The sequence below is a fragment of the Nyctibius grandis genome, chromosome 31, assembly GCF_013368605.1.
Source record: "Nyctibius grandis isolate bNycGra1 chromosome 31, bNycGra1.pri, whole genome shotgun sequence".
Lineage (NCBI taxonomy): Eukaryota > Metazoa > Chordata > Aves > Nyctibiiformes > Nyctibiidae > Nyctibius > Nyctibius grandis.
Window position 1 is genome coordinate 702,255 of NC_090688.1, and position 27,871 is coordinate 730,125.

At 40.1% G+C, this 27,871-nt stretch overlaps 1 protein-coding gene across 3 annotated transcripts; it reads left to right on the plus strand.

Moving 5' to 3' along the window:
- Positions 1-37: 37 nt before the first annotated feature.
- On the plus strand, positions 38-27,833 carry SPPL2B (signal peptide peptidase like 2B). Of its 3 annotated transcripts, none has more exons than XR_011049859.1 (16): positions 38-175; positions 9,007-9,126; positions 11,484-11,666; positions 12,374-12,463; positions 12,826-12,965; positions 13,826-13,968; positions 14,805-14,901; positions 15,058-15,174; positions 16,713-16,794; positions 17,602-17,676; positions 17,807-17,869; positions 19,320-19,419; positions 20,362-20,439; positions 22,850-23,010; positions 23,998-25,090; positions 25,978-27,833. XR_011049859.1 is itself a non-coding variant. In XM_068420520.1 (15 exons), the coding sequence occupies exons 1-15, from the start codon at positions 119-121 to the stop codon at positions 24,283-24,285; spliced, it is 1,794 nt and encodes a 597-aa protein (XP_068276621.1). In that variant the 5' UTR covers positions 38-118; the 3' UTR covers positions 24,286-27,833. The 3 variants fall into 3 exon arrangements, 1 of the variants encoding a protein (XP_068276621.1); XR_011049860.1 differs by having other exon boundaries at positions 23,998-24,500; positions 24,902-27,833; XM_068420520.1 differs by having other exon boundaries at positions 23,998-27,833.
- Positions 27,834-27,871: the final 38 nt, after the last annotated feature.

Genomic DNA, 27,871 nt, shown 5'->3' on the forward strand with positions numbered 1-27,871 from the left:
GGGCGGGACTTCCGGGGCGGAACTTCCGGGGCGGGCTGCTGCGTTACCTGGTGCGGAAGGGCCAGGCCCGGCCCGGCCCGGTCGGAAACAAAGCGGGCGGCGGTGCGGCGGGGCTGGTATGGCAGCGCGGCGGGCCCGGCTCCGCCTCTGGCTGCTCCTGCACCTTCTGCGGCAGGTGAGCGGCTGCGCCGGCGCTGGGAGCTCCTCGGGCCCCACGCCCGGGATGCGGGGCAGCAGCCGGGCGGAGAGCGATCCCGGGCCAAGCCGGGCGCCGGCCCGACGCTGGTCCCAGGGCGCTGGTGGGGCCTGTGGTGCTGGTGGCCTCGCTTGGTCGGACGGTGTTTCTCGGTCCGAGAGTCGCCTTTCAGAGCTAGCAAGGGCGTGGAGCAGGGGCTGCGCTGCCCGGCAGCAGGAGGGGGCTGCCCGCAGGGTGTCAGGGACCACGTTGTGGCCCAGGTTTGCTGGCGGCAAGGCGGCAGCATCCTGTGTGCCCCAGGCGGTGCCCCCCCGTCTGTGTTGTGTGACCTCCGCCAGTTAGCAGTATTTATATATATGTATATTTGGGGATTTTTTTTTCTTTTTCCAGACGTAACAGCGTATTCCTCATAGTTCTTAAAACACCGGGTCCCTGTCGGGCCGGCAGCCTTCTCCAGGCAGTGCCTCGGGAGGGGTGCGCGGGCCGGCAGCTGGGGTTGGCGCTGGGATCTTTGCAGCACGGGTGGCTCTTGGCTTTGGGTTCACCCAAACTGACAAACTCGCTCTGAGAAAGCAGCCAGCAGAAAAGAAAGGGGATTTCTGCTGAACCAGACCCCATAGCCTGTCTTGAGTGTTGCATTCTCATTGCTTACAATACTAATAAGTTTTGTGGAACAAATTTTAAGGGTGTGACAAAGTAGGTATGTAATCCTGATACAGGCGAGTGTGGATTTCTAGCTGTTGTATTGCATGGTACATGGCTTTGGTATTTTAAATTCAGGTGTTTGGTGTTCTGAAAATGTTGAAATGTCATTTAAAGTTTTTAACTGTTTATTAGGTAATTTGGAGGGTGCTGTGTCTTCTTGAGTATTATTAGTGTAACATCTTAACGTGACAGTCTAATTTTTCTCTCTTCCGTACCTGTCTCCTTACTGATTCCTTGCCAGTGATCTTTAGTTACAGAATGATCTGGTTACCAGTTAACAACTTCTTTTTTATTTCTGCATCATCACCTTTTTTATTTTCTTTTTTCTTTTCCTCATCATCCTTTCCTTATTCCCCACATGCCCCATGCATTTTGGCATCTCTATTAATGCTTCAAGTGGACTGGTAGTGTCAGCATAGACCCCACAAATTAATAATATATAAGGTCAAGGACTGGCATGGAGTCAGTTTGATCCATCAGTTTGGAAAAGGTGAGCACATCACGGTGTGGAAGGACAGCAAGTGAGATAGTCCACTGGTAGATACTTGAAGATCTTGGCTTCAGCTCCATGCATTGCACATACTTGCTTCCTGTGAGCAAGTCATTTAGTATGTTTGTGTAGTGGAATAGTGTTAATGTGCTTGAGGAAGCTTTGAACAGGCTGGCCAGAGTGCTGAAACAGTCCTGCTGCAGCAGCAAAATGCGCATTTACTGTATGCTGCTAATATGTTTCTGTTAACCAAGCTGGCTCATTTAAAATTTGTTTGAATACTTTGTATTTTGCAATACTTCTACATCTCTTGTACTTGCACTTGTCGGTATGGTTTTAGGTAGTACATCACCCGCAGCTTGAGGCAGAGAGGAGTGCTCTGATGCACTTGTACTACCGTGATACACTAGTGACTGATGGATGGGGTTATTCTGGGGGACGAAGCTGACAGCTCTCACAATCAGCTGTTGTGTGCATTTGCTGTGCACCAGCTGTGCTCATTATCAATAGCGTACTCTTGTCTTAGTGCTGTTGGGCGTGTTTGGAATATATCTTTGTCTCCCTCCTTGAGATAGGATCACAGAATCACAGAATGTTAGGGATTGGAAGGGACCTCGAAAGATCATCTAGTCCAATCCCCCTGCCGGAGCAGGATTGCCTAGACCATATCACACAGGAACGCGTCCAGGCGGGTTTTGAATGTCTCCAGAGAAGGAGACTCCACAACCTCTCTGGGCAGCCTGTGCCAGTGTTCGGTCACCCTCACCGTAAAGAAGTTTTTCCTCGTATTTATGTGGAACCTCCTGTGTTCCAGCTTGCACCAAAGGATAATAGGATATTTTTTTTTTTATGTAGCAGGGGGAGGTAGTGTCCACATTTGCTTCTAAACTCTGATTTATACAGGGAGAAGGAACAGCTTGGTTAGTGAAGCATGGCTTTCCCAAATCTGTGTCCTCATCTGGGAACACCTAAAGAGGGGTGTGATGTTATAGATCCATGTACAATCTGCACTTAGATCCTGCTTTGGTATCTGAGTTCCCGCTTTTCATTTAACTTCCCTCTCATTCTAACCATTTCTTCATGGCATTGCTGCACCTCAGTTGTCCTGTAAGAACAGCAGATATACATGAGCCTTTGACTAATGAAGAATATAGTAACATGATCTGTGGTGAGTGTGTTGGATCTAGCTGGCCTTCGCTATACTGGCTTTCAGCAGAATATTGAATTGAGGTGATGGTTTCTGTATTTAAGGGTGGTCTATGATGCAGGTCCAAAGAGTTTTGGAGATTGTAGTGGGGTGGGGGTTGGCCTCTTCTCCCAGGAAACTAGCAACAGGACTAGAGGACACAGCCTCAAGCTGTGCCAGGGGAGGTTCAGGTTAGACATGAGGAAAAGTTTCTTCACAGAAAGGGTTATTGGGCATTGGAATAGGCTGCCCAGGGAGGTGGTGGAGTCACCATCCCTGGAGGTGTTTAAGACTGGATGTGGCACTTAGTGCCACAGTCTAGTTGACACAGTGGTGTTAGGTCAAAGGTTGGACTCGATGATCCCAGAGGTCTCTTCCAACCTAGTTGATTCTGTGATTCTGAGTTGAAAAGACTGTCTGAATTCTGGATTAAAGTGGTGGCTGACAATTTAGTCTCACGGAATTGTTTCAGCGTGAATATGAAACCCTCTCCACTGTATGGTGCTTGTTGAAGGAGTGTTTTCTTTGCGCGCAAATTTGCAGTGTGCTATTGATGGTCTCTAAATTGATCGGTGCAGTTCATGGGAAAGAACACCCCCCAGCTTTTGGGAACTCCGCTGTGTGTCTGGCATGATATGTACTGTAAGAGTAGGCATAGGTCGTTCATTCCTTCTTCAAGGAACACAGCTCCTAGTGTCCTTAAATCTCTCTGAGATTCAGGTGACCAAATCAGCTGGTAGAGCTGATGGAAGTGGGAAAAGTGTAGGGGGCATCCGGATGAGTGTGGGAGCAGAGGCAGGGAGGAACAAAGAAGAATGAGCCGTTGGGTTGGCTCAGTCACTCACACTGCAGTTTCTTGAAATAAGGGTGAGCTGAACTCCTCCTGCTCACCTTCTTCCATCATTTAACTTGCAAGCTCCAGTGCTCATCTCTGAGCTGCATTAATTCACCAACATAGCAAAAAAAACTAACTCGGCAAAAACTGGGGAGTGTTCTGCTCTTTTAATGCATTAAATAAACCATGGAAGGGTCTGATGAGGTTCAGAGCAAACAAGTGTGCTCTTCTAATGCCACAGTCAATTAGGCTGGATCAGTTGCTTGTTAGGTTGTGTCCTCTGACTTTACACTTCTGATGCATGAAAACCGTTTCCTTGTTTTGCAGCTTTCTATAAAACACTTTGCTTTGTGTTAATTATACAACAATCTTCATAAATCTACAATTCTAGCAGATTTCCAGCTTTGCAGAGGTCTTGGTTGTGACATGGTGCTGTTGTTGAATATGGATACCTGATTCGTAACAGTGTTTAAATACAAATACTCTCTCCTTATTCGTATAGGGGAAAACAGATAATTCCCTACTTAACTGGGAGAAGTTACTCCTGCTGTTTGAGGCTCGGAAGCCCATTCCTACTGAAGCTTGTTGTAGTGCTTTCTAAGCCATATGTGCTGTGAGAAGCAAGTATCGTAAAACATCTTATTGTCACAACAGCTGTTGTTTTCTGTCAGTGTTTGAAAAAGGCTGGGCTTGAAATCCAAACACTTGGAAAAGAGCCCTTGGGGGTTGTAGGAACATTGTATATGATCTGCACAGGAGATCACATTTTCTCATGGGTTAATCTAGGATATGGAGTGATCTCCGGGAACTAAGAACCATCATAAGCGTTGCCAGCATCCCAGTGCATCAGCTGCGCTGCTTTGAACTGACTTTTGTTGTCTGATACCTAGTGACATAAATAAAAACAAAACTGGAAGCATCAAAGCCCTGTGGCACTGAAGCAAGAAACTGTGATGCCTGTGGCTCTGCTTAGGTGGGAGGGTAAGAACAAACGTGTAGTGGCTGGTAACAGACTTCAGAACTGTGCTTTGGTGCTAAGTGATAATTGTTTTGTAAAAATGTCTGTTAATGGACTCCATTCTCCACAGACTTCCTGAAACTCTACACCCTCTTCAGCTTTTAGCCCTGCTCATGTTCCCTTTAATTTCTCTCATACTTGATTTTTACTTGGCTTTTGGCACACAGAAGCACATGGCTTCTAAAATGTTTTGAGCACTTCACATTAGGAACCTTTTACTCCCTTAATATTTCTTTAAAGAACATCCATTAAGTTGCTCAGAAAGCATAATTGTCTATTACTGTCTTCAGTGTGCCATTTGGGGATAATTACTGACTTCCAGTAATGATTATCTAAATGGAAATGTAGAAACACACCTTATACTTATCCTCTTGTTTTAAAGATATTGACCTTATATTTTGTAAATGTAAAACTTTTAACTGTACAGATTGATTGTTTCTCAGATGCATAAAGCTGTTCGACTACAGGTAGCTGGCTCCCACAAAACTGCGTGAAGATTTTGGGGGCAGTTATATATGTAATATTCAAACTGAGCTACTCGGTTGTTTGGTTTTTTTTTTTAAGCCCAGTTAGATCCTGTAACAATGAGCAGGAACCACTTTATTCTGGTCTTTTGTCTGTGTCTGTATTTGGGTCTCTGTGACTTATTACTCTTGAAAGTAAAATTCAAGATAATAATAATAGATTATTTTTCAATACTTCTTCCTTTTGCTGAAAGGGTTTTAGGTGCTATGGTTGGATAGCTCACATAGGAGTTAAAAAGTCCACCATGGCGAATAGTTAGTTTTTTGCTAAACACATTTTTTCCTCACCACATGTGCACAATGGTGTCTCCCTTCCTCCACAAATAGCTGTATCTTGTAAACTTGCACTTTGCTCAAGTTGCTTTAATCTGCACTGAAATAAACAGTGTAACCTGCCGTGCCCAGCACACCTCAGGACAAGTTAATACATTTTAGAGCACTTAATGAACACTAATGTTATAAAAAAAGGAAAAAGTTGCTGCATGAGTTATTGAAGACCAATTATATACAAAAGAGCTAAATATAAAAATCTCTACCTCCTCTGTATTTTTAGGGTGATGTTTCTTTACTGCTTTGCTGACATCTTGCAGTAGAATGGCATCGGTTATCCTCCAGGCAGTGTGGAGATTGTTTATGTGTAAAGGACGATTCTTTGAAGTGTTCCAAAAAGCATCTTTTTATCCTGAGTGTCTCCTAGGGGTGCAGGGTAACTTCTGTGTAGTGGAGTTTGAAATAAAGAGGGAGAAATGAGAATGATGGATTCTTTTAGTGGATTTTTGAACAAATGTGTTAAGACACACTTGACTGCTGCCTCCAGTCATCTTTAGCAGCTGGTTTCTCAGCTGCTACCTGGAGAAACAAATATGTAAGATGTATTTGTAAGAGTGTAACTGTATAATTATAAAATCATTAGTCTGTTTAGCTTATGAATGTTAAACTAGATGTTGACAGATTAGTCTGTTACAACTTTCTAATTCAGTAGCAGCAGTGCTTAGGGATATTACATTGTGTTTCTCTCCAGAACAAGGTTTCATTAGTTCTGGTAGGCATCAAGTTTTGCTTCGGAAAAACTACATCTGAGCAATGGAGCAATTAAACATGTCTTCACTCAATGACTTCAGGTTTTTTTTAACAATGCTGGACAGGAGAAGGGATTGAGCGCGCCCTCAGCACGTTTGTCGACAACACCAAGCTGTGTGGTGTGGTGGACACGCTGGAGGGAAGGGATGCCATCCAGAGGGACCTGGACAGGCTTGAGAGCTGGGCCCATGTGCACCGCATGAAGATCAACAAGGCCAAGTGCAAGGACCTGCATGTGGGTCAGGGCAATCCCAAGCACAAATCCAGGCTGGGCAGAGAAGGACTTGGGAGTGATGGTTGATGAGAGCTGGCAATGTGCACTTGCAGCCCAGAAAGCCAACCGTACTGTGGGCTGCATCCCCAGCAGCGTGGCCAGCAGGGCGAGGGAGGGGATTCTGCCCCTCTGCTCCGCTCTCATGAGACCCCCCCTGCAGTGCTGCGTCCAGCTCTGGGGCCCCAACACAAGAAGGACACGGAGCTGTTGGAGCGAGTCCAGAGGAGGCCACGAAGATGCTCAGAGGGCTGGAGCCCCTCTGCTCTGGAGACAGGCTGAGAGAGTTGGGGCTGTTCAGCCTGGAGAAGAGAAGGCTCTGGGGAGACCTTCTAGCACCTTCCAGTACCTGAAGGGGCTACAGGAAGGCTGGAGAGGGGCTTTTTACAAGGACATGGAGTGATGGGACAAGGGGGAATGGTTTTAAACTGAAAGAGGGGAGATTGAGATGAGATATTAGGAAGAAACGCATTACTATGAGGGTGGTGAGACCCTGGCCCAGGTTGCCCAGAGAAGCTGTGGCTGCCCGCTCCCTGGCAGTGTTCAAGGCCAGGTCGGATGGGGCTTGGAGCAACCTGGTCTGGTGGAAGGTGTCCCTGGCTGTGGCAGGGGGGTTGGAACTAGATGGTCCGTAAGGTCCCTTCCAACCCAAACCATTCTATGATATGATTCTATGATAAAAGGAGCACTTCTTGCGGTTAGATGTGGTTAGAGAGCTCAGCTGAATCATCTGACTACATACAGTGTGTAACAATTGAGAAGATGCCTTAAACTGGTGTATTTGCTGCTTGTTACTATGTTTACTTTTCTCTGCAGTCCTTGCTGTCTTTCTTCTAATTCCTACAGGATCTGGGTTCTGTTGCTTCAGTTTCCTGGAGTTCTTCAGGAGAATTGAGACATTTCCATGATTAAGCTAACTAGGATTATTCTTGCTACCATGGGCTACTCCCCGTGCAGAGGCAGCTGCAGTAAAGGCTGATGTAGCTCCAACCTGAAGCCAGGCTGCGTATCAACTGGAAATAACTTATACCACAAGCATGCTTCGATTAGGTGAAGACTCAGGTTTCATGTGCAGTCTTTTTATTTTCTTTGAAGCTTTGAGGAATTAGTTTTAAGAGAGCTTTGAGTGAAGAATGATAGGCCAAGTTGTTATGTTTGAAACCCAGCCTGTGACTAACAGTGCATGAGGTGCACACACAGCTTTGAGTATAGTGTTCCTAGTTCTTCAGCCCAGGACTGCAGCCTGGGCTGTACTTGGGTGTAGGGTTCAGATGGTCCTTTCACTGCAACTCAGCTCTGTTCCAGAGGCTGAACATCAAGTTAAAGGTGGCCAAGGCTCAAGATTCATTATTCAAGTTAAGGGATTTTACCTATAAGCAGCTGGAGTGCAGCTGGCACGTTCTACCTCTATGGCCTTGGTGTGGGTTAACTCTGGTAGGCAGCTGAGCACTACACAGCACCTCCCACCCCCAGTGAGACGGGGAAGAAGAAAGGGAGAGTAAAAGCCAGAAAACTTGTGGGTTTGGATAAAAATTGTGTAATAAGCAAAGTAGTAGAAGAAGAAAGCAAGCAAAACAAGTGATGCAAAGGGAATTGCTCACCGCCTCCCACAAGCAGACCAATGCCCAGCCTGTTCCTAAGCAAAAGACGGCTAACGTCCTTAAAAACCCCCTCTTTTCACTTTTCAGTGCTGAGCATGACGTTATATGGCACGGAATATCTCTTTGTTTAGTCATCTGCCTGGTTGTGTCCCCTCCCAACCTCTTGTGCACCCCCCAGTCTGTTCACTGGGGGGACAGAGTGAGAAACACATAAGGCCTTGACACTGTGCAAACACTGCTTGCCAATAGCTAAAACATTAGTTTATCAGCATTGTTTTGGTCACAAATCCAAAACAGAGCACCATACCAGCTGCTGTGAAGAAAATTAACTCCATCCCAGCCAGACCCAGTACAGACCTGTAATTATAACTCTTAGGTATGTAATCTTCACTACTAGCAGCAAATATTGTTGGAGTTTTGATGGCAATGCCTGCTGGTCACCGAACCAGTGGAAAGTATATGCAGTATGTAGTCTTGAGGATCTACGTGTGCTACCTAGCATATAAAAAGAGGGTTGATGATGCTGTGGAGTCTTGTCAGACCTGCAGCAAAGGAGTCCAAGGCACAGTTTTGGAGTGATGTGAATCTGGAATTGATCGTTACTTCAGGCTGTACTTTCAGGAGTTGGCAGGGGCCAGGCCTTTTATTCGAGCTCTCTTATCTGTTCTGCAGTAGTCCAGCTTCTTTCTGTTGCTCTGGTTTTATATATATATATATATATATATATATATATATATATATATATATATATACACCCACCCACTCACCATTCTAGCTGTGTTGTTTGGGGTTGGTTGTTCTTTTGTTGGTTTCTTTTTTTTAAAACACATTCAGTAACATTCAGTGAGGTTTCATTTGATTCTGTGACCAGTTGCTTTGTAGGAGGGAATCTACCTAATGTATCTGAAGTCTTTGGTTGAAGTATGATGGAAATAATAACTAATTCCACTGTTCTCCCTGTACAGGTGCTGAAACTTTGTAGAATCTTTTGTTCTTCTTTCAAATACAAAGCAGGCTGGTCAACAGCGAGTTACACCCATCACTTCTGCTATTTCACGTGACCTAAAATTCTCATAGTGAAATTTTTGTTACGTTTTCAGGTGTACTGCGAGTATGGGATGGTGCATGTCCTTTCAGAGAAGGGGAACAGCAAAGGAAAAGACTACTGTATCCTCTTCAACTCTCAGTGGGCCCATTTGCCACATGATCTGGGTAAAGCTGTAAGTACCTAGCCAAGCAATAACAGAAGAATGTATTCAAAAATGTCTTTGTTACAGGGAAACTTCTAATTTCTAACTTGGATCAATAGAATTTGAAGCAACTACTTTGTTTGCTCTACTTAGAAAATCTTTTTATCTGTTAAGATCAACCATAGGCAGTGCTATGATGGCAATATTCTTTTCCAAGCATCATGCAGAGTTAATGACTATTTCTGGTTCGAAACAAAAATCTTCCTTTTGCACAACATAATGACTAAATGAAAATGGCCCTTACCTGTGGTTGGAAAGGAGTTTTAGTAGGTCAGTATGATACAAAAAGATACCACGTGGCCTTGCCAGTATACTGAACTGTGACCTTTAGTGCTTTCTCAGTGGTTCATAGTTCTGTCAAGTGTAAGAATAAGTAGTCACAAACTGTGCCAAGCTTTTGCTGCATTATCCAAAGCCAAATGAGCTGCCAATTGAGTCAATTCTTCACTCTGTTCCGTGAGAAAAAGTTACTGTCACTGAAAGATGAAATCAGCAAATACACTTTGAATGAGCTACTAATTGGGGAAGATGTGGAGTAGTTGAATGATACTCTTGTTCATTTTATTCATTGTATTCATTAATCTACCAGTTGAGTGCTACACAGAATTATTAATGTTGCTTATCAATGGATAATCAAGTCTTAATTACCTGTGGCGGGTTTATTGCAACTGCAGATTACTCCCTAGATACACAGATAGCTCAGATGCTGCAGCTGCCTTTGTCTTGTGCAGACCCAGCTAATAAACTCTTGCACTTGACTTGACTCTCTGCAATGTGAAGTCAGTGCATGTACGCACTGTGTATCCCTTCGCTTCGACAGAAGTGGGAATGCAGAAGTGCATGAAGCTGGTTTGAGAGGCTTAGGGTCTCGTTCGACTGCACCCAGGCTGACTTCCCATGGAGTCTGTAGCATTCTAGGCTCTAGGATTTGTGAGAGCTGGGGACTGTGCTGTAGACATCTTGTTTCAACCAGTCTCATAAAAATTCACTGGAGGCATATTTCAGTGGCTCTGCAGGAGCTGATATAGTCTAGAACAGCTTGCACTCAACTGAAACACTCAACAGGTTCTGATCTGCCTTCCACAGAGCGCTTGGCTCACCCATGCTATATCCCTTGCCTGTCCCTGTTTCCTTCTTCAGCTCTCCCTCTGCCTTTTCCTTCTTTGACATTCTCCCTCCTTCTCCTTCCCTCCAGTAATCCAGCAGTACAATTTGTTAACTGAGGCAATGCAGTACACCAACCTGAGCTCACTCTGCATTTGTGTTGTGCTCTGATAGAGCTGATACACTTCCTGGTTGTCCAGGTTTCAGGAAAGCTTGTGCAGAGACATTTTACTGTCTCTAAAGTAGGACCAAGGTTGGAGACAGCAGTTTTCTGAATGAGCTTGAAGCTACTGACATCTTGACCCTTACCTTTCCCTCCTAAAAAAGAGTCAGTTATACAGGTATTTGATATTGTGTTGCATACCTGTGGATCACTAATACAAAGTGTTACATGTGTCAGCTTTTCAGGTTAAAACTTTACCCGGACACTGGTCAACCCTAACAGCTCAACTCCTAGCAAGAGTGGGGCTGTGACCTGCTTCTGTTAGCACAGCTCACACCAAGAATCAGTTATTTGGTAGATAATTGCATTTTTCAGGTGGCTTGCAAACAGAACTGGGCAAACATGCTTCTTGCTGTTTAGGTTTTGCAAGGAACAATTTGTGCTGGTGTTATTTCTAAAACCTTGAAGTGTCTTTGGGCTGTTGCTGTGTAAACATACCAGAGTAGATGTCTTTGGGTCTGAGGAGGGCCAAAACTAAGGAACTGGGTCAGGCCTGCAACATCTCTGAATTGCAAGCAGTGAGAGAAGCAGCTTAGGATCCAAAGTCTCGGCTAACTGTGTATGATTGTCTTCAAAATGGAAGTTTATTTTTGTTGCCTGTGCTTTTGTACTGTACCCCAGCCTGTGTTTGTGTTTCTAGCTGTTCATACCCTACATCATCTCAGCCTGCTGCTCTGTGCCACCCTAGCAATGATAGCACTTTGCTTTACTCCTCCTGCTTCCTGGATGTGTGCATCAGAACAGCAACAGTGCTGAAAAAATAAATGCAAGTGCAGATCATAACCCAAATTTTATTACCAGCAGAATTCTGTATAATAACGTGAAGCAAGGCAGGACCATACATAATAGAGAGGGCAGCACTGTTTCAGCTTTCAAATTTCTCTATCACTCCATTACCTGAAAGTTCTAAATTACCCTTTAGAAACTGTGGCTTCTGCTGTTGACTTCTTTTATAATTTTATTTTATATATATGTATTTAACTAATTTCTTTCTTTTCAGTCACTCTTGCAACTGCAGGATCAGACAGCATCTGTTTTGTGTTCTCCTTCTGATGTACCTGATGGGGGATTTAATAATCAAATCCTCATGGTGATGCGAGGGAATTGCACTTTCTATGAGAAAGTGAGGCTTGCTCAGATAAATGGAGCGCGTGGACTGCTGATTGTTAGTAGAGAGAGGCTGGTAAGTCTCCTTCTGTCTTTCTATATTGCTGACACTCCTCTGATGTTAGATATTGTCTTAAGTGGTCATTGCTGGTATTTGATGCTCTTCTTTAAAATAAATAATATATACGTGTATGTGTTTATACATGTACATACATTGTATAGCTGTTTGTGGAAATAATACATCTGAAGGAAGGATTAATGAAATGAGGAGGTACTCATTTAAGTAGGAAGAGTGCTGCACAGAGCCCTTGTAACATTCAAGTCAAGGACTCAGAATTATCCTTATGTCATATGAAATACTGGAATCAAAGGAGGAGGTTGGTTTCTTGACTTATATTGCTACCTTCAGTGAGATCTAGAGCACGGTGAATCCAGTGCTTTACCTTCAGCCGGAGCATAACCAGTGTGTGTTTTGTAAAATTGGTAGTTTTGAATGCTGTAGTCAATCCTAGAGGCACACATCAGTCATAAAACTGTGACCCTGATGTGCAAAAGATACTGCTTGAAGTTTGGTTGCTGCATCTTTCCGTTACAGTCTTTAATGACTTATGTTCTGGTGGAAACAGGCACACATTTTTACTTTGACTTTTTGCTGTTATTATGTTCTTTTCTAGACTATTTTTCAAATTAACAGAAACAGAACTTGCAGCTTTAACCCTTTTGAAGTAGTAGAAGTATTTGCAGAAATGAACATATTCTTACCTGGTCTGAACTGTCTTTCAGGTTCCTCCTGGGGGTAACAGGAGTCAATATGAAGAGATTGATATTCCTGTGGCTCTGCTCAGCTATACTGATATGTTAGATATTGGCAAGGTAAACTTGATACTAAGTGCTCTGATTTATATTATCTCATTTAAGTGAGTCATTGCTCAACAGTGTTTGAAGTCCATCTTAAGAGCTTTGAATCTGTAGAGAGTTGTACTCATGAAGATTGCATTGTTATGTTTTGAAAAAAAAATGCACATCTCTTGGGAGGTTATTTTTCATCTTCAGAATAAAATCAAAATGGAGCCTGGTGCTAGAAATAAATATCACTTAATAGTAGAGCCGATAGATTGCTCTTAAGTATTTATAATAAAGCTTGATTCTGAGGTTGCTTAGTGAAAAGTAATTAACTGAACCTTTGCTAAGGTAGCTTTTTGGAAGTTCTTCATAACTTGTACTTACCTCTGCAGAGTTTCGGCAGCTCAGTGAAAGGGGCAATGTATGCACCAAATGAGCCGGTGCTAGACTATAACATGGTGATTATATTTGTCATGGCTGTGGGGACTGTTGCAATTGGAGGCTACTGGGCAGGAAGCAGAGATGTGAAAAAGTGAGTAACTGGAATGTAGTATGTCAGTTTTCTTGTATTTTTCACAGAAAAAAAAATATATGGTATTTATCTCAAGATCACCTGGCAGCTCTGCTAATGAGGTTTGGAGACTGTCTATATAACCAGAATGGGAGAATGCTAATGTGACATTTGAAAGGCCCTCAGCCTTGTATTGCCTTTGTCACTGTATGAAATTGTTAGAACTGTACGAACATGTTAATTTACATGTAGAATGTTTTAGTATTTTACCTTGTCAAAAAGCCAAACATTTGAAAAGCTCAGAAGGAAAATTGGATAGTAATAGGCTTCGTATTTGGACTTTTGCAAAAATTCACCATAAATATATTTTGTAAAAAAAAAAAATAATAAAAATTGGTTTTACTAGTATAGTGCAAAACAAACTGATTAGATGGCTAACATATACTATGTTTATTATTAATCTTTTATTGAAATTTTATGGTTACTTTTTGCCAGTAAGTGGAGTTGGGGGGAAGAGGTCGTCTGTGCCACACTTACTTCTAACATTTACTTTATATACACAACCTGACTTTAGGATTTCTTCTGAAATTATTAGCAAATTATTCTGAGGTAATTTTCAGGATTCTGTGGAGTTCTTAGTGAAGGAAAAATAGTACTCTTCATAAACTAATGCAGTGATTACTGGTTTATGCCTTGAGTTATATCTGATGTTCATATACCTATGTAAAATGTGGAGTTCCACTGACCTGAGTGGAAATCGATGCAGGCATTGGTGTCATGTCATGTTTCCCAACCCCGTGTAGTTCTTGCTGAAGATTCAGTGCCCTTTTATATTTTGTTGCAGAAGGAATGGACTGATTATAGCCATGTTACTCTTTCAGGCGGTACATGAAGCACAAACGTGATGATGGGGCAGAGAAACATGATGATGAAACGGTTGATGTGACTCCAGTAATGATCTGTGTATTTGTAGTGATGTGCTGCTCAATGCTGGTCCTCCTTTATTTCTTCTATGACCACTTAGGTACTCTTAAAGTTGTATTTGTGTTGATACATCTGCAATATCAGAAGCCTGCCATCGTTTAAAGAACATTTTTACTGTGAAAATAATTATGAAGCCGCTGTCTTCTGCCATGTTTCTTCATCCTGATATGATATAAAACCCTGTAAGAAAATCCACTGAGTAGATTTCTATACCTACTTTTAGTGAGGTTGGATTAGGTGATCATAGAGCTGCTTTCAAATGTTAAAGCCTATTAAGTAGATACAGACTTAATGTCTTCCACCTTTTATTTTTGCCAGAGGTGTTCTCAAACCTGTACTTGTCTTTCTATTATTTTTCAATTTTAATTTAAGTGATGGGATGTAGGGTCAATTTTTTTAGGTTTATAAAGATTATAAGTTTCTACTGGTCACTTATCAAACTGATTGACAAAAGAACATGAGAGTCTAATCACTGGAACTTCCATCCTCATATTTCTGAGGAAGTTATGAAAGATGCATCCCATCTGTATTAATTCATTTTGCTACTGAGTGATTTTAAGAGTTCCCTTATAATGAGCAGATAAACACTTCACCGTAAATTGCCTTTTAGGCTTATGGTTTAATGACTTACTTTAAGAATATTAGCACAGAAATTCTGATTTGTTGAAGTAGCTATTACATAAAGTACACCTGAGTAAAATGAGCTAAAATCTAATTAACAATCATTTGAAGTCTCTGAATTGAACTTTCACTGGTGAAATGTAAGCCTTATTTCTCATTCAGGCTTTTTGATTGTCTATTCTTTATTCAGCTGGCATATGAAAAAAAGCATCTCTTACCTTATCCTACTTGGACTTACTACTTTTTCTTTCTCAGTCTATGTTATCATAGGAATATTCTGCCTGGCTGCCTCAATTGGTCTTTACAGTTGTCTATCTCCCTTTGTAAGAAGATTCCCCTTGGGAAAGTGTAGGTATGTGGCAACTTCTAAATTTTTAATAAGCAAAATTAATTTTTTATAATGTTGGGTAGGTGTAGGATTTACAATGTGGTTTCATGCTTCAAAATGTTTATAAAGGAGGAAGATAACTACATAGACAACTGTAGCTTTGGTGTGTTTCATTTTCAGGATCCCAGACAACAACTTGCCTTATTTTCACAAGCGTCCACAGGTCCGGATGTTGCTGTTGGCAGTATTTTGTATCTCTGTCAGCGTAATCTGGGGAATCTTCAGAAATGAAGATCAGTAAGTGTATATTTCAGTTGCTGCACTGGAAATTGTAATGTGCTTTATAGTATAAGTAATTGACATCTGTAGAAGCCTAAACTTATCCAGAATTTAGGAGTGACAGGAAAGAAACTAGAGGCTTGGGCAGAAATTCTTAGTTGTTCCCTATGTACTCTTCATCTTTGTCTTGTTTAAGTTACAGAAAACTCTCTTGTTAAGTTTGAATTTCTCTGAGTCCCAGTCCGTGTTCTGATCTCTTTGGCTGAAGACAGCTTTTCAGAAGTGGTATGGAAAGTTGGACACAAGTTGTCTAACTTATTTCTTCAGGTGATGGTCTGCATGTGCATTTGCTCAGAGAGAATAAGAGCTGTGAAGATTGTCAGATCTTTAGTTTCTCTCAACTGTCTGGTATGAATAAATAATTCTCTATGTCCAGTATTGCTGGGGTACCTAATTATAGCATGTTCTTACTATTTTTGTTAGTTTTTTGTTGGTTTTGGGTTTTTGGTTGATTGTTTTTGGTTTTGTTTTTGTTTTTTTAACCCCTTACCTCACTCCCAGATGCTCCAACTTCCCGTATATACATGATGTGTTCATCTTCTTGGTCCCTCTATCACGGATTCTGTGTTGGAGCTGAAATGCTGGCTTGTGTTTCTGCTGATGGTACCAAAGATGTCTTGCTTGTGCCTTGAATGCCTGTTATTGCCTTTGTGGGGTCCATTTTCTGTGTTAAGGTGTGGATCATTCACTGGCAGAACTCAAAAATCCAGGAGGCATCAACTCTGAAACACCTTTTGGAGAAATAAGTGTCAGACTGAGTACAGAAGTACTATAGAGCTATTCCAACCTGGGATATTTAGGACTAGGAAATCCATCTTCTACCTCAAAGCTGGAGTAGACCTGAGTGTCTCCTGCACAAAGCTTCATCAGCAAGTGCTCAGGAATTGATCACAACAGCATAACCTCTCATCTGCATCTAAACCTTAGCGATTTTAGGGAAACCTGAGTGTTTTGTATCTCAAATCCTACTTCTCTTTGATCCTAGCAGTCGAGAGTAAAGCAAAGAGCCTTGGTACTTCTATACCTAACTTGCAAAGCACAATAAGAAACAGCCCCAGCTGTGGGCTTCCTTCAGCACACAAAGGTGTACACATATACACAGGCCCAAGGATCCCAGCACTTGCTGTTTCAGTACTCACTGACCTCATTCAGCCAGTTTTCAATCCACCTCACTGTCTGCTCATCCAGTCTATACTTCATCAATTTCTCCATGAGGATCTTATGGGAGATTGTCAGTGGAAACCCTTACTGGTGTCTAGGTGGACAATATCTGCACTTCTCTTCCCTCATCTACCAAACCAGTCATTTCATTGTAGAAATTATCAGGTTGATCAAGCACCACTTCCCATTTGTGAATCCATGCTGACAACCATGTTGATTTCAAGCAGGTACTTTTAATAAAGTTTTTCTGTCCCAACCAGGTCCTTAGTGAGGACAAGGCTTGGTCTGGCTTTCCTGCTGTTTCCTGCAAAAATGTTACTCTCCTCTTTCTTTAGGTGGGCCTGGGTTCTGCAGGATGCTTTAGGAATAGCTTTCTGTCTTTACATGTTGAAAACAATTCGCCTGCCTACATTTAAGGTATGAAAGTTAAACATGTAAAAAGAGGCTGTTTGTCTGTATCTAGTTGAACAGAGGAGCCACTTATCATGGAGTACATTGACTTGGAAATGCACTTCCATTCATGTGTAGCTTGGAAAAGAGTGAGAGTATAATGTAGACCAATAAGTGGCATGTGATTGTTATGGATGGTGTTTGGTAACTTGAAGTTCTGTAGTGTTGACTGCCAGTAAATCACGTACCACACACTCACTTGTGGGGTTTTTTAGGTTTTGTTGTTTTTTGGTTGTTTTGGTTTGTTTTTAATTTTACACACAATTGATGCATCATTCTGGTGTTTTTTCAAATCTTCCAGAACTTATTCAGTATCCTAAGGTAAAAATCAGTATTAGGCATCTAGCTGCCCCTTAGGCAGCTCTTCAAACTCTGTTTCGAGTTATCTTCACCTATAGATTTGTTTCCCTGTACAGACTGGCCAAAGTAACATGGATACTGTTTCAGGCTCTGCCTAGCATCCTCTAGAGAAAATGCAGAACTTCTTAATATTTCCTAACAAATTGGAACAGCACTATTTCCAGATTTTAAATGATGAAGAATTTTAGGGACTAACATGTAATTTTGTGTCTAAGAATTACTTTCTTTTATATGGTGCATGCAAGAACTAATTCTTCCACCTAAAATATTTAGGAATTAAGAAAAATACGTGGATGACTTGTTTTAGTCTTTTTTAGCTTTTGCCTTGAATAGTCTTAAGTTGCTAATTATTAATTCTTTGCTATTTACTAATGCATAGTATGTAAATACCAAGAATCTTGTCTTTTCCTTCAGGGTTGTACCTTGCTCCTCCTGGTTCTTTTCGTGTATGATGTATTCTTTGTATTTATCACGCCTTTTCTAACAAAGGTAAGTGAAGTACTTCTCTAGTGCCTGCTGCTCACAGAGCAAAGTGTAATGACCTGTTTCTTTGTGTGTTCCTAAATGATCCCAGACCTGCTGAGTGCTGATTTACAATTTTCCCTTTTTTTTTCTTTAGACTGGGGAGAGTATAATGGTGGAAGTGGCCGCAGGCCCGTCTGATTCTGCCACTCATGAAAAGGTACTGTATGTAGTCTGAAAATATGGCACTAATTTCCAGCTATTACGCTTTCAACTTCTCTAAAGTTCAAAGACCACAAAGCTGAAATGGAGGTGTGAGTCTGAAAAGAATTTAATGTGTAAATAAGCACACCTGAGCTCTCTGGAAATCTACACCAAACACAGGGGGAAAACAGACTTTTAATGGTTCATCACAACAGCTTTGGTCTTTCTTTATCTTGCTTTAAAAGGGTTTCAGTGTAAGGAAGCTGGTTAGCTCAGCTTCACAAAAACATGTTATCACATTTGTAAATATAACTTAGTGCTAATGAAGGATACCCATTTTTACCTAAAGAGATAAAACTTACTGTGTCTCCTTCCCTTCCCCTCCTCTCCTGTTTTGATAGTTCCTTTATGAAAAGCTGAGGCTATAGGCAAAGGAGAGAAACATAAATTGGAGACAGAAAGAAAACCGAGGTCAGTGTTCAGTGGTTCTGTGCTGTTTGAGAGCAGCCAGCTGTATGCACAGAGCTGTACAGCATGGTGTGGCTGACTTGGGGAGGAAGGTACAAGAGATGTACGAGATAGTGAGATACAGTGTGCAAAACTAAGAAATGAATCTGTAGGAAACTGGTTTTGTTAATTTAAGGATGTTGGGTCTGTTTTCAGCAATTAATGTAATACTGTTGCAAGGGAAAATAGTAAAGAAAATTGTTTTGTAGGATGAACTATGAGTGGATCAATTCATACTAATTTCTTTAACTTCTTACATTCTTGTCTTTTGTACCCCTTTAGTACCCCTTTAGTTTCAATTTTATGCACAGAATGAATTGTATAAACCAATAATGATAGTGTAAATAGATAAAATTATTCTGGCACTAACATAAGAAAAAAAGAAAATAAAGTTCCTTTAATGTACTGTATTAAAGAGAATATGTGTTTGCAGTGAACTGTACTTTGCCTCAACATTGCAAATTATGTAATAAATACGAACACCTGGGGGGCAAAAAGGTCTTTAAAGTGATTTTAAAAATCACTTTTTTAAATTATTCAAGTCTTTACTCTTTAGAGACTTCTAATGCAACCAGTAGAATGAAATATAAATGGTTATTTCTTGTGCATGTGGCAGCTTACCTAAATTTTTTACGTTCCTGCAGTTAAAGCAGAGTTGATATCCTATTGCATGTGAGGCCTTTTAAATTAATATAACGTTTTGAGATTTCTGTCATGAGAAGTTGTCTTGGCTGTTTGTTTTTAGAAAGTATTTCATCACTCCTATCTGAAATACATTTTGTTAATTGTCGGTAATATTATTAAAAGATTTTTAAAATAAGGATCTATAATGTTAAAAAAGATACATTTGCTCTCTTTGAAGTCTGCAGTTTGAGTGTAGCAGGAAAAAGTTCTGGTAGATGGTGTCAGTATGTAGAGAAAACAGCTTTTGATAAGGTATATGTCTCTCTCATTCCAAGCTCCCAATGGTCCTGAAGGTTCCACGACTGAACTCCTCACCGTTGGCTCTGTGTGACAGGCCTTTTTCTCTCCTAGGATTTGGAGACATTTTAGTTCCAGGTATTCTTGTTTAGAATATTAAGAATTTTACTTGTTGCACTGTCTTATTAGTTTATTCCTCTGGTACTTCCCCTTCAAGTGGGAAGTTTGATTTGACTTCTATAAACCTGATAAATTTGTAAGTATATCTTTTATGTTCTTTCTTTCTGCACTATTCACTTTTTTCTGTAAGAAATTAAATGCACATTAATCTTATGGTTCAGTTTCACATGCAGTGATGTCAAGAAATGTGGGGAAATCTCAAGAGTTGATTTAGCAACTAATTTTATATTATAAAACATCTCTAATAGTGTGGTGATAGAGGAAATTATTTGTCCATTTGCACACAATTTGAGTATGCACATACCTGACCACTCAAAACTTCATAATTTTGTTAGTCACACAACATCCAGTGTTTTTACCACACCTTCTCTCAAATTTGACTTTAGATAATATGTAGAAGTACGCCTGGCACCACTGCAGGTGAAAACAATGATGCATCTTCTGGCTTTCAGATTCCTTCTGAGGAATGATTTGTTTATTTTCTTGTATTTTGGGAAATATGAACTGGGTCACCCCTGTCCATGTATAATAGGCATAGTCATTAGCTATAAATTTCTACTGTCTTTACTAGGAGCTGGAAGGGATGAACTTACCCTTATTCTTGTTGTGAACACTATGTTTTTACAATTGTTTATTAGGGATGGGATGATGTTTTGTATCTAGGATCTGTGTATTTGTAGATGTTAGAGTGCTTCTGTTGTACTGGGCTTGTGTTACCATATAACTGTTTTGTAAGATGTGCAGCCCCCTGGATGATGCTGCCATAGTACGTAAACACTGGGGTGCCCAAGTAAGTATTGAAAAAAAAACCCAACACATTTAAAAGTTCCTAGATAATTTGATAGTTTTGTGCACCTCAATGGGTTGAAAGCATGTTGTAATTGTTCTTTCCTTTGCTAGGCTTACTGGTAGCCTATTGCCATAGATTTGATATTCAGGTGCAGTCGTCCAGAGTCTATTTTGTAGCCTGCACAATAGGTATGTATAACAGTGACACCTGAACACAATACCTACAGGAGTTGTTCCCTTTAAAAGCATACCAATGAGCTCATATTACATAGTTTGTTTTTTTTTATTCTTCTCCTACTTTTATTGTTTAACAGAAATATTTTAGCAAAGTACTTTTGAGGCTAGACCTTCCATCACCAAGTTATCTGATGTCATTTTCCTGAGCTGTTTTGTCTGCCATATATAAGGAGAGTTTCTTGTTACCATGGTTTATCTCGCTATAACCGTTACATCTACACTATCTTTATACGTGCTTTGCTACTCATTCTGGTTTCATGATTCGTGAATCTTTGAGTTTATTGCATATGAGAATTCAGGTTCATGGATATCTTCCTTTGACTTTGTTCTTAACTTTTTGTGTACTCTAAAAACCTGTGACCTGTGATGCAATGAATTGTATTATGATGGCTGTAACGCCTCCAAATTAGTTTTCTTCTTTAGTTTGTAGAATCCACAGAGTTCATGCCGTGGACTTAGACTACTGATGAATAGGATCTTACAAAGCCAACAGAAATCTGTTACAAAGAATTTATGCTAGCAAACACTTAAGATGCTTGCAGTTAATGTCGTGAAAAATTCTCAAGAAAAACTGCTTTAGAAATTCTTTTGGAAAAAAAATTACCTAGATTCTTGGAGACTTATAGCAGGGTTAGAGAGATGCTTTTATTTCAGTGTACCAAGTCTTAAATAATTTCCTCTCATATATACTTAAACAAAACTTGTCTTACCTGGTACTTTGAAAACCCGTTTACAGAAATTTAGAGGAAAATGTTGTGTTGATAAAGAGCCAGTAGTGTACTATTGCAATAATGAAAACTAACCACAGACAGGGCTGTGTTAGCAAGATTGAGTCAGCAGTATGAGATAAGTGATTATTCCCCTCCATTTGGCAGTTAAGACTCTTAACCAGGATCCCTGGTGCAAGACAGACATTTACATACTGGAGTAAATCCAGTGGAGGCCATCAATATGGCTGAGGGCTGGAGCACATGATTTTAAGAGAAGAGAAGGCAAGGAGGAGATTCTGTTGCTGTCCACAGCTACCTAATGTGAGGATGAGAAGAGAGAGACAGACTTTCCTTACAAGTGCACAGAGATAAGATGTGGGGCAATGTACTTTACTTAAGTCACAAGAAGAAATATTTCAACTAGGTATAAGGAACTCTCACTAATAACAATGTGCCCTGAAAAAAACATTTTTGAAGAACTGTAAAAAGTTACTGAGTATTCTAATCATAGAATCCTTTTGGTTGGAAAGGACCCTTAAGATCATTGAGTCCCACTGTAAACTTAACACTGCCAAGGCCACCACTAACCCATGGCCCTCAGCACCACATCCACCCGGCTTTTAAATCCCCCCAGGGATGGGGACTCCACCACTGCCCTGGGCAGCCTGTGCCAGGGCTTGACAATCTTTTCCATGAAGATATTTTTCCTGATCTCCAATCTAAACCTCCCCTGGCTCAACTTGAGGCCGTTTCCTCTCATCCTATCTCTTGCTACTTGGGAAAAGAGACCAACACCCACCTCGCTACACTCTCCTTTCAGGTAGTTGTAGAGAGCAGTAAGGTCTCCCCTCAGCTTCCTTTTCTCCAACCCCAGATCCCTCAGCCGCTCCTCATAAGACTTGTGCTCTAGACCCTTCACCAGCTTTGTTGCTTTTCTTTGGACGTGCTCCAGCACTTCCATATCTTTTTTCATCTGGTTCCTGAATAAAAAACAGTTGGATTTAGCTTCATTGTTCAGAAAATGTAACTGAAAATAATTACAATATGAGGTCCTAGCTGCTTCTGTTCTACTCAATAGTTTTTGCAGAATATATGCAGAAATTGAATAGAAAGTAATAACAAATAATAACATACGGTTGGACTTGATGATCCCTGAGGTCTCTTCCAACCTGGTTGATTCTGTGATTCTGTGATACAGCTGGCTTGTTTTTTTTTTTTAAGTCATGTTGCAGGATAGTAAGAAACAGCCAAAGCCAAGCCAAACAAGAAGCACATGTTATAATGGTCAAAATAATTGTCTGTATCATAAATACAATATGAGGCACAATGTTTCATTTGTTTATTTTTCCTTTCTCAGACTGCTAGAGGTAATGATTTAATTGTACAGTACGGACTAGGCCTATCACACTGCTTTCAGAACACATTATTAATTGAAAGGCTCTAGTACCTCCGTTAAGTAAAGCACTACTCCAAGTTTACATGGTGCATATAATGCTTGTGTCTAAAGAGGCCTGAAAAAATTCTGGAGATGTTGTTTTACATATTACTTGAAAAAAATTCCTGTTAGAATGCTCATCTAGCTAATTATTTAATTGTCCTTGAGCAGAGCTATATCTGAATAACTGGGTTTTGCTGGGTTTGTTTCCTTCCAGCATATGGCATAGGCCTTCTTGTGACCTTCGTTGCCTTGGCATTGATGCAGATGGGCCAGCCTGCTCTCCTCTACTTGGTGCCCTGTACCCTTCTCACAAGCTTTGCTGTGGCCCTTTGGAGAAAGGAGCTTGCAATGTTCTGGACGGGCAGCGGCTTTGCGGTGAATACCAGTTTGATATGAGTGTCTGCAAGAAATACTAATATTATAAAAACCTAACTAAAATTAAAGTTGAGTAAAATATTGCAGTACTATCAAACAAAACTAAAGATTTTTGTTTTGCTTGGTTGTTTGCTTTTTTAACATACTTTAAGTAAGGTTTTCTTTTTTTAATGTTTATAGCGATGTAAATTGGCTAGTGAAAAGTAAAGTAGACCTTCTCTATCCTTCTCAATTCTGCCATAATATTACAGGTTTCATCTCTGTTGAAATAATAATTATTGTTATTAAAATATTATATAAAGTATAAAGTTTTGTAATATTACATAAAATATATCCTTAAAATATTTTTCTTCATATCTTTTCATGCTTATGAAGGTAGAAGTCTAGTTCAATATAGTAAATTGTCACTTTGTTTCAATGTGTTACAAATGAAATTAATTTGATTCCAAAAGGAATCATTTCTATCATGATGCATGATTATAGATTTTGAATAATTACTTGAAGGGCAAATCTGTCAAGCTAGAGGTTCCCCCCAGTGAGTTTTATTTTGTTGATCAACTGGTTTTGATAACCTTCAGAACTTTCCTGTAGATAACTGAATTTAATTGTCGGAAAAATACTTGAGATCATCTGAAATGTGATAGAAAAGCTGCCAGTTGTTGTACACTGATAGTAAAGGTTGGCAAAACCCGAGAATGACAAAGTGCCAAAGTGCTGTTTGCCTGTTCCTGTGTCATCAGCAGAGCGCATCTGAAATCGGCAAGGAACAATCAGGCAGAGAGCAATTAAACACATTTCTGAAGAAAAATCCCCTTGTGTGTACTGTAAAACACTAAGACAGGATAATTGTATGCATGTGTCCACTACTAGAGGATGATAACAGAGCTGATGGACCTTTAATCTTCACCTTGTCTGACCATCACTCTTCATAACTGGACACAGTAATTCTTGCTTTCCATCATTCTGACTGTGATCTTCCATTTACAGAAAGACCTACCTCAGCCTCCCTTGGTGATATCTCCTGTCAACTGCCCTGAGCTTCCCAAAGATAGCAATTTACCAGCCTCTCAACAAGACACAGAGCAAATGACCAGTCCTACCCTCCATGTGAAGGAGGGTACCCTCCCCACCTCAGCTGCAGAGGAGCTGGCTGATACCGACACAAAGACGGACCAGTCAGAAATTTCTGTTGCGCAGAATGAGAAACCAGCTGGTCAGAATAAGGACGACCTTGAAAACAAATGCTTATATGCAGAGCAAAAACAGCTGGAATAAGCAATGTGATAAGAACTCCTTATTTTCCCTCACAAACATATCCATGTAAAACCAGTATGTATTTAGGACTGGTTTAGTAGTGTTTGCGTTCATTGAGGAACCTCACTGGGAGTCTGATCATCAAATCCAACTATGAATGTTCTGCCTCCAGCTTCGGTAACAGCTATACACTTCAAACATCTTTCTGAAATATGGTGCTCTACAAGGGTTCTGATGTACGGATTTCAATGATCATTTTATTAGTGAATGCCTTTGACCGTTCTGTTTTCATTATACCGGGGTAGTATTAAGAGTCTTTACACAGTACTCTGTGCTTGTGGGGCTATTTTGCTGCGTTAGCATAGTGTAGGTTAACGTGGAGGAAAAGCATTGAACAAGTCTGCTATGATGCTTGGTTGAGAGAAACACGATAGTTTTTTTAGCACTTTCCCTATTGCCACCTTTTACTATACTTTGCCCTCCTTGTCACAGCCATTGATACAAGGGAATGCTTTAGCATTAACTGACATTCAGGAAATGCAGAGAATGGTTAAATTACCAGCCCCTCAAGGGATTTATACTACCATGGTGCATTAAATGCATCTCTTAACTTTTTTGTCTTTGTTTTTACTTCCAGGTTACCTGGGTTGGCTACTAATCTAGTTTAAAAGGCAGGATGAATGGAGCTACAGGAAGCTTTCTAAGCACTCATATGAACTCTAGGGGCTGTCTCTGAAAATAAACAGTGTCTGTCACAGAACACTGTCTGGAAGCAAAAGCATATTAAGAATGTTTAATGTTTTAGAAATAAACACAAGCCAAATAGGTAAGAAAATAAGTAGTAGCACTATAAGCTTAAGAGGCAGTATTTTCATTGGGAAAATGTTAAAGCAAAGCAGTCAGATTTCATATGTTTGGTGTTTTGAGCTTCAACTTGTTATTTGTTTAAGGAATATAATTGCAGTTTCTAAATCTGAAGAAAAAAATCTGGTGTTTTCATCCCCAAGGGAGCACATATGGTGCTATGGTTGTGATTTAAAGCTACTTGCTGCTCAGCAACTAACCAACTGCCTCAATCATGTTTTGTCTGTGTCCCAAGAGGAGCCAGATCATGGCCTGTCAGGTTCTGGAATGAGGATCTAGCCTATTATTTTGCACATCTTGCTACGTGACATTGTGAAGGACTAAATTTGTGAATTCAAAACTTCTTGGGGTGCAGCTGGTCTTACTTTATATTCCTGAAATTGTGCGTTTTCCTGTATAACATGATTGAATCTTTTATGCGTTAACTTTAGTACACATAGAGGGATGATGTGATTTGCATATTATTTATTCCATCTAAGAACATTTGGCTTTATCCAGGGTGTCTGTTCTACATTTAAATTGCAATCCCAGGAAGCCTCAAACACTTCACATTAAAACTGAAATAGAAAATGGAGGTATTCTAGGATTCTAGAATATGATCCCAAATGACATGGATGAAATGTTTTTCAGAGTATTTGAGAGACCAAAATCTCCTTTACAAAAGTATCAGCACAGTGACATGATCAAAGGCAACGCATTTAAATTAAGAGTCTCCAGTTGGCATGTTGAAGGGCTTTCTTTTAATGTCTGTCTGTTAAATTTCAGCTGTTGTCTTTTTGGCTAGGTCTTCCAAAAGTTTCCCCTGTGCTTTTTGGATGATAACTTTTGTTTTTATCTGTTTCACATCAGGTGGACAGTGTTCTTTCTCTAGAATGCGAAAGGCTTTCTGTAAAACTACACTATGGCTTCAGAGTTTTACAAGCTGCTGCTTAAAGCCTCAAGCCCTATCTGATAAGTTGATTTAATGGTGAGTTTCTTGAAAGGCTTCCTGAGTCCAAAGGACTGCGCTACATTAATTTACAAATCACACTAATGGAAGATAGTAGTACTAAAGAGATCTGTGTTTCAGTCTCTTCTTTAATGGACTATGTTACTTTTGCCAGCAGTAATCTGAACCAATTATTACTAATAAAAAGCAACAGAGACGTTTTACTGAAAACTTCAGCCAGCTGGGTTATGCCTTAATTTAAGCCATTGTATAAGTATGTATATTAAATTAAGAAAACAATCTTGTGTTTAAATAATGGACTTGACAAATAGCAAGAAAACAAGTTTGGAGACTGACTCAAAGTTCTATAGTCTTTTGCCTTCATTGTCTTTCGGTCGTAATGTTATTTGGAATAGCTTTTTATATACTTAAAAGCCAGTAGCTTTCTGATGATAAAGCGTTTTTATCATCTGCTTGAAAGTGTATTTTAACATTTGTTCTCGTATGTTGTGGGTTAGGAAACAGTTTATTTCTCAAATTGTTTATAACTCAATTAAAATGGAAGAATTCATAACACAACTTGTAGGCATTTAACAGTTGCTTTGTTCACGTTGCGTTCTAGATAGGGCTCCTTGGAGCATGTGCTTCACCTTATGCTTCTGGGAATTTTCCATCTATTTTTAAATGTGATTTTTTTTTTTTTCTAAACTGCAAAGATCAATGTGGAAAAAAAACAATAGTTACTCAATGCAATATCTCCAGTTAAAATATGTAAACTGGCAATGAGTTACATACTTTGACTGTTCCAGTACTGTACAAATCAGGTGACCCTGGTGCGCCAGTTTGGCTGTGACTGTTCGGACCCTGATCCTGGGCAGTTCAATCACTTCCATCAAAAACCAAGGCTGTGCTTTTTTGTCTTTCAAAAACCTCCCTGGCCAGCTTAATGTAAAACTTAATGTTGTATAGGAAAATGTGAAGATATGTTCAGTGTAGCTGGCTCTGATTTTATTTGATGATTGTAGATATACATCCCACACCAAACTTTAGTTAAAATGCTCAAAGTAATTAAGTAACATTAAGTAATGTTGATATGCTTCTTGTTTACATCTTTCACATCCTGAGCCTTTAGCTAACTCTCTAAAAATTCCATAATAAGGATTCTGTTTCTGAAAAATTGTGTGTGTGTTCAGGGGAAGCACTTGTTTTAGTCAAAACAAACAAACAAACAAAAACAAAAAACCAAAACCCCAACACAACAACAACCAACCCCACTAAAAAAAAAAAAAAATTAAAAAAAAAAAACCCAAAACCAATGCAAAACCATCTTTGGATCACAGTAGTGAGGATCAGATTCTTTCCTGGGTTGGAAATTACTAAATATCAGTTTGTTGGACTAAGTGTTTGGTTTTGACTGTGCTCCTGAAGTGTTGCACAAATACAGCTGAAGGTAGAATGCAACATGAAAGACTTTACTAAGGATGACATGTAACAGAGAAGTATCCCAAACCCTCTTTTAATTTTGGGGATTTTTTTTTTCTTGTCACAAATGAAGAACATTTAAAATAAAATCTATAAAAAAAATAGAAAAAAATGTATTTGAAAATGTATTCTGTTTTTACCAGTATCAATAGAAAAGAGCACATCCACATATGTAAGAATTATACTTGTGAAAATATTTCATGTTTTCTCTAAATTTGGACAAATCCCAGAAGACACAAAATCTGCAGCACGGCCTATTTTCCAATAGGTTTATTAAAGTGTCTTCATTAGAAAACTGTTGGTTTCATTTTTTTCATCCTTTTATATTAACCA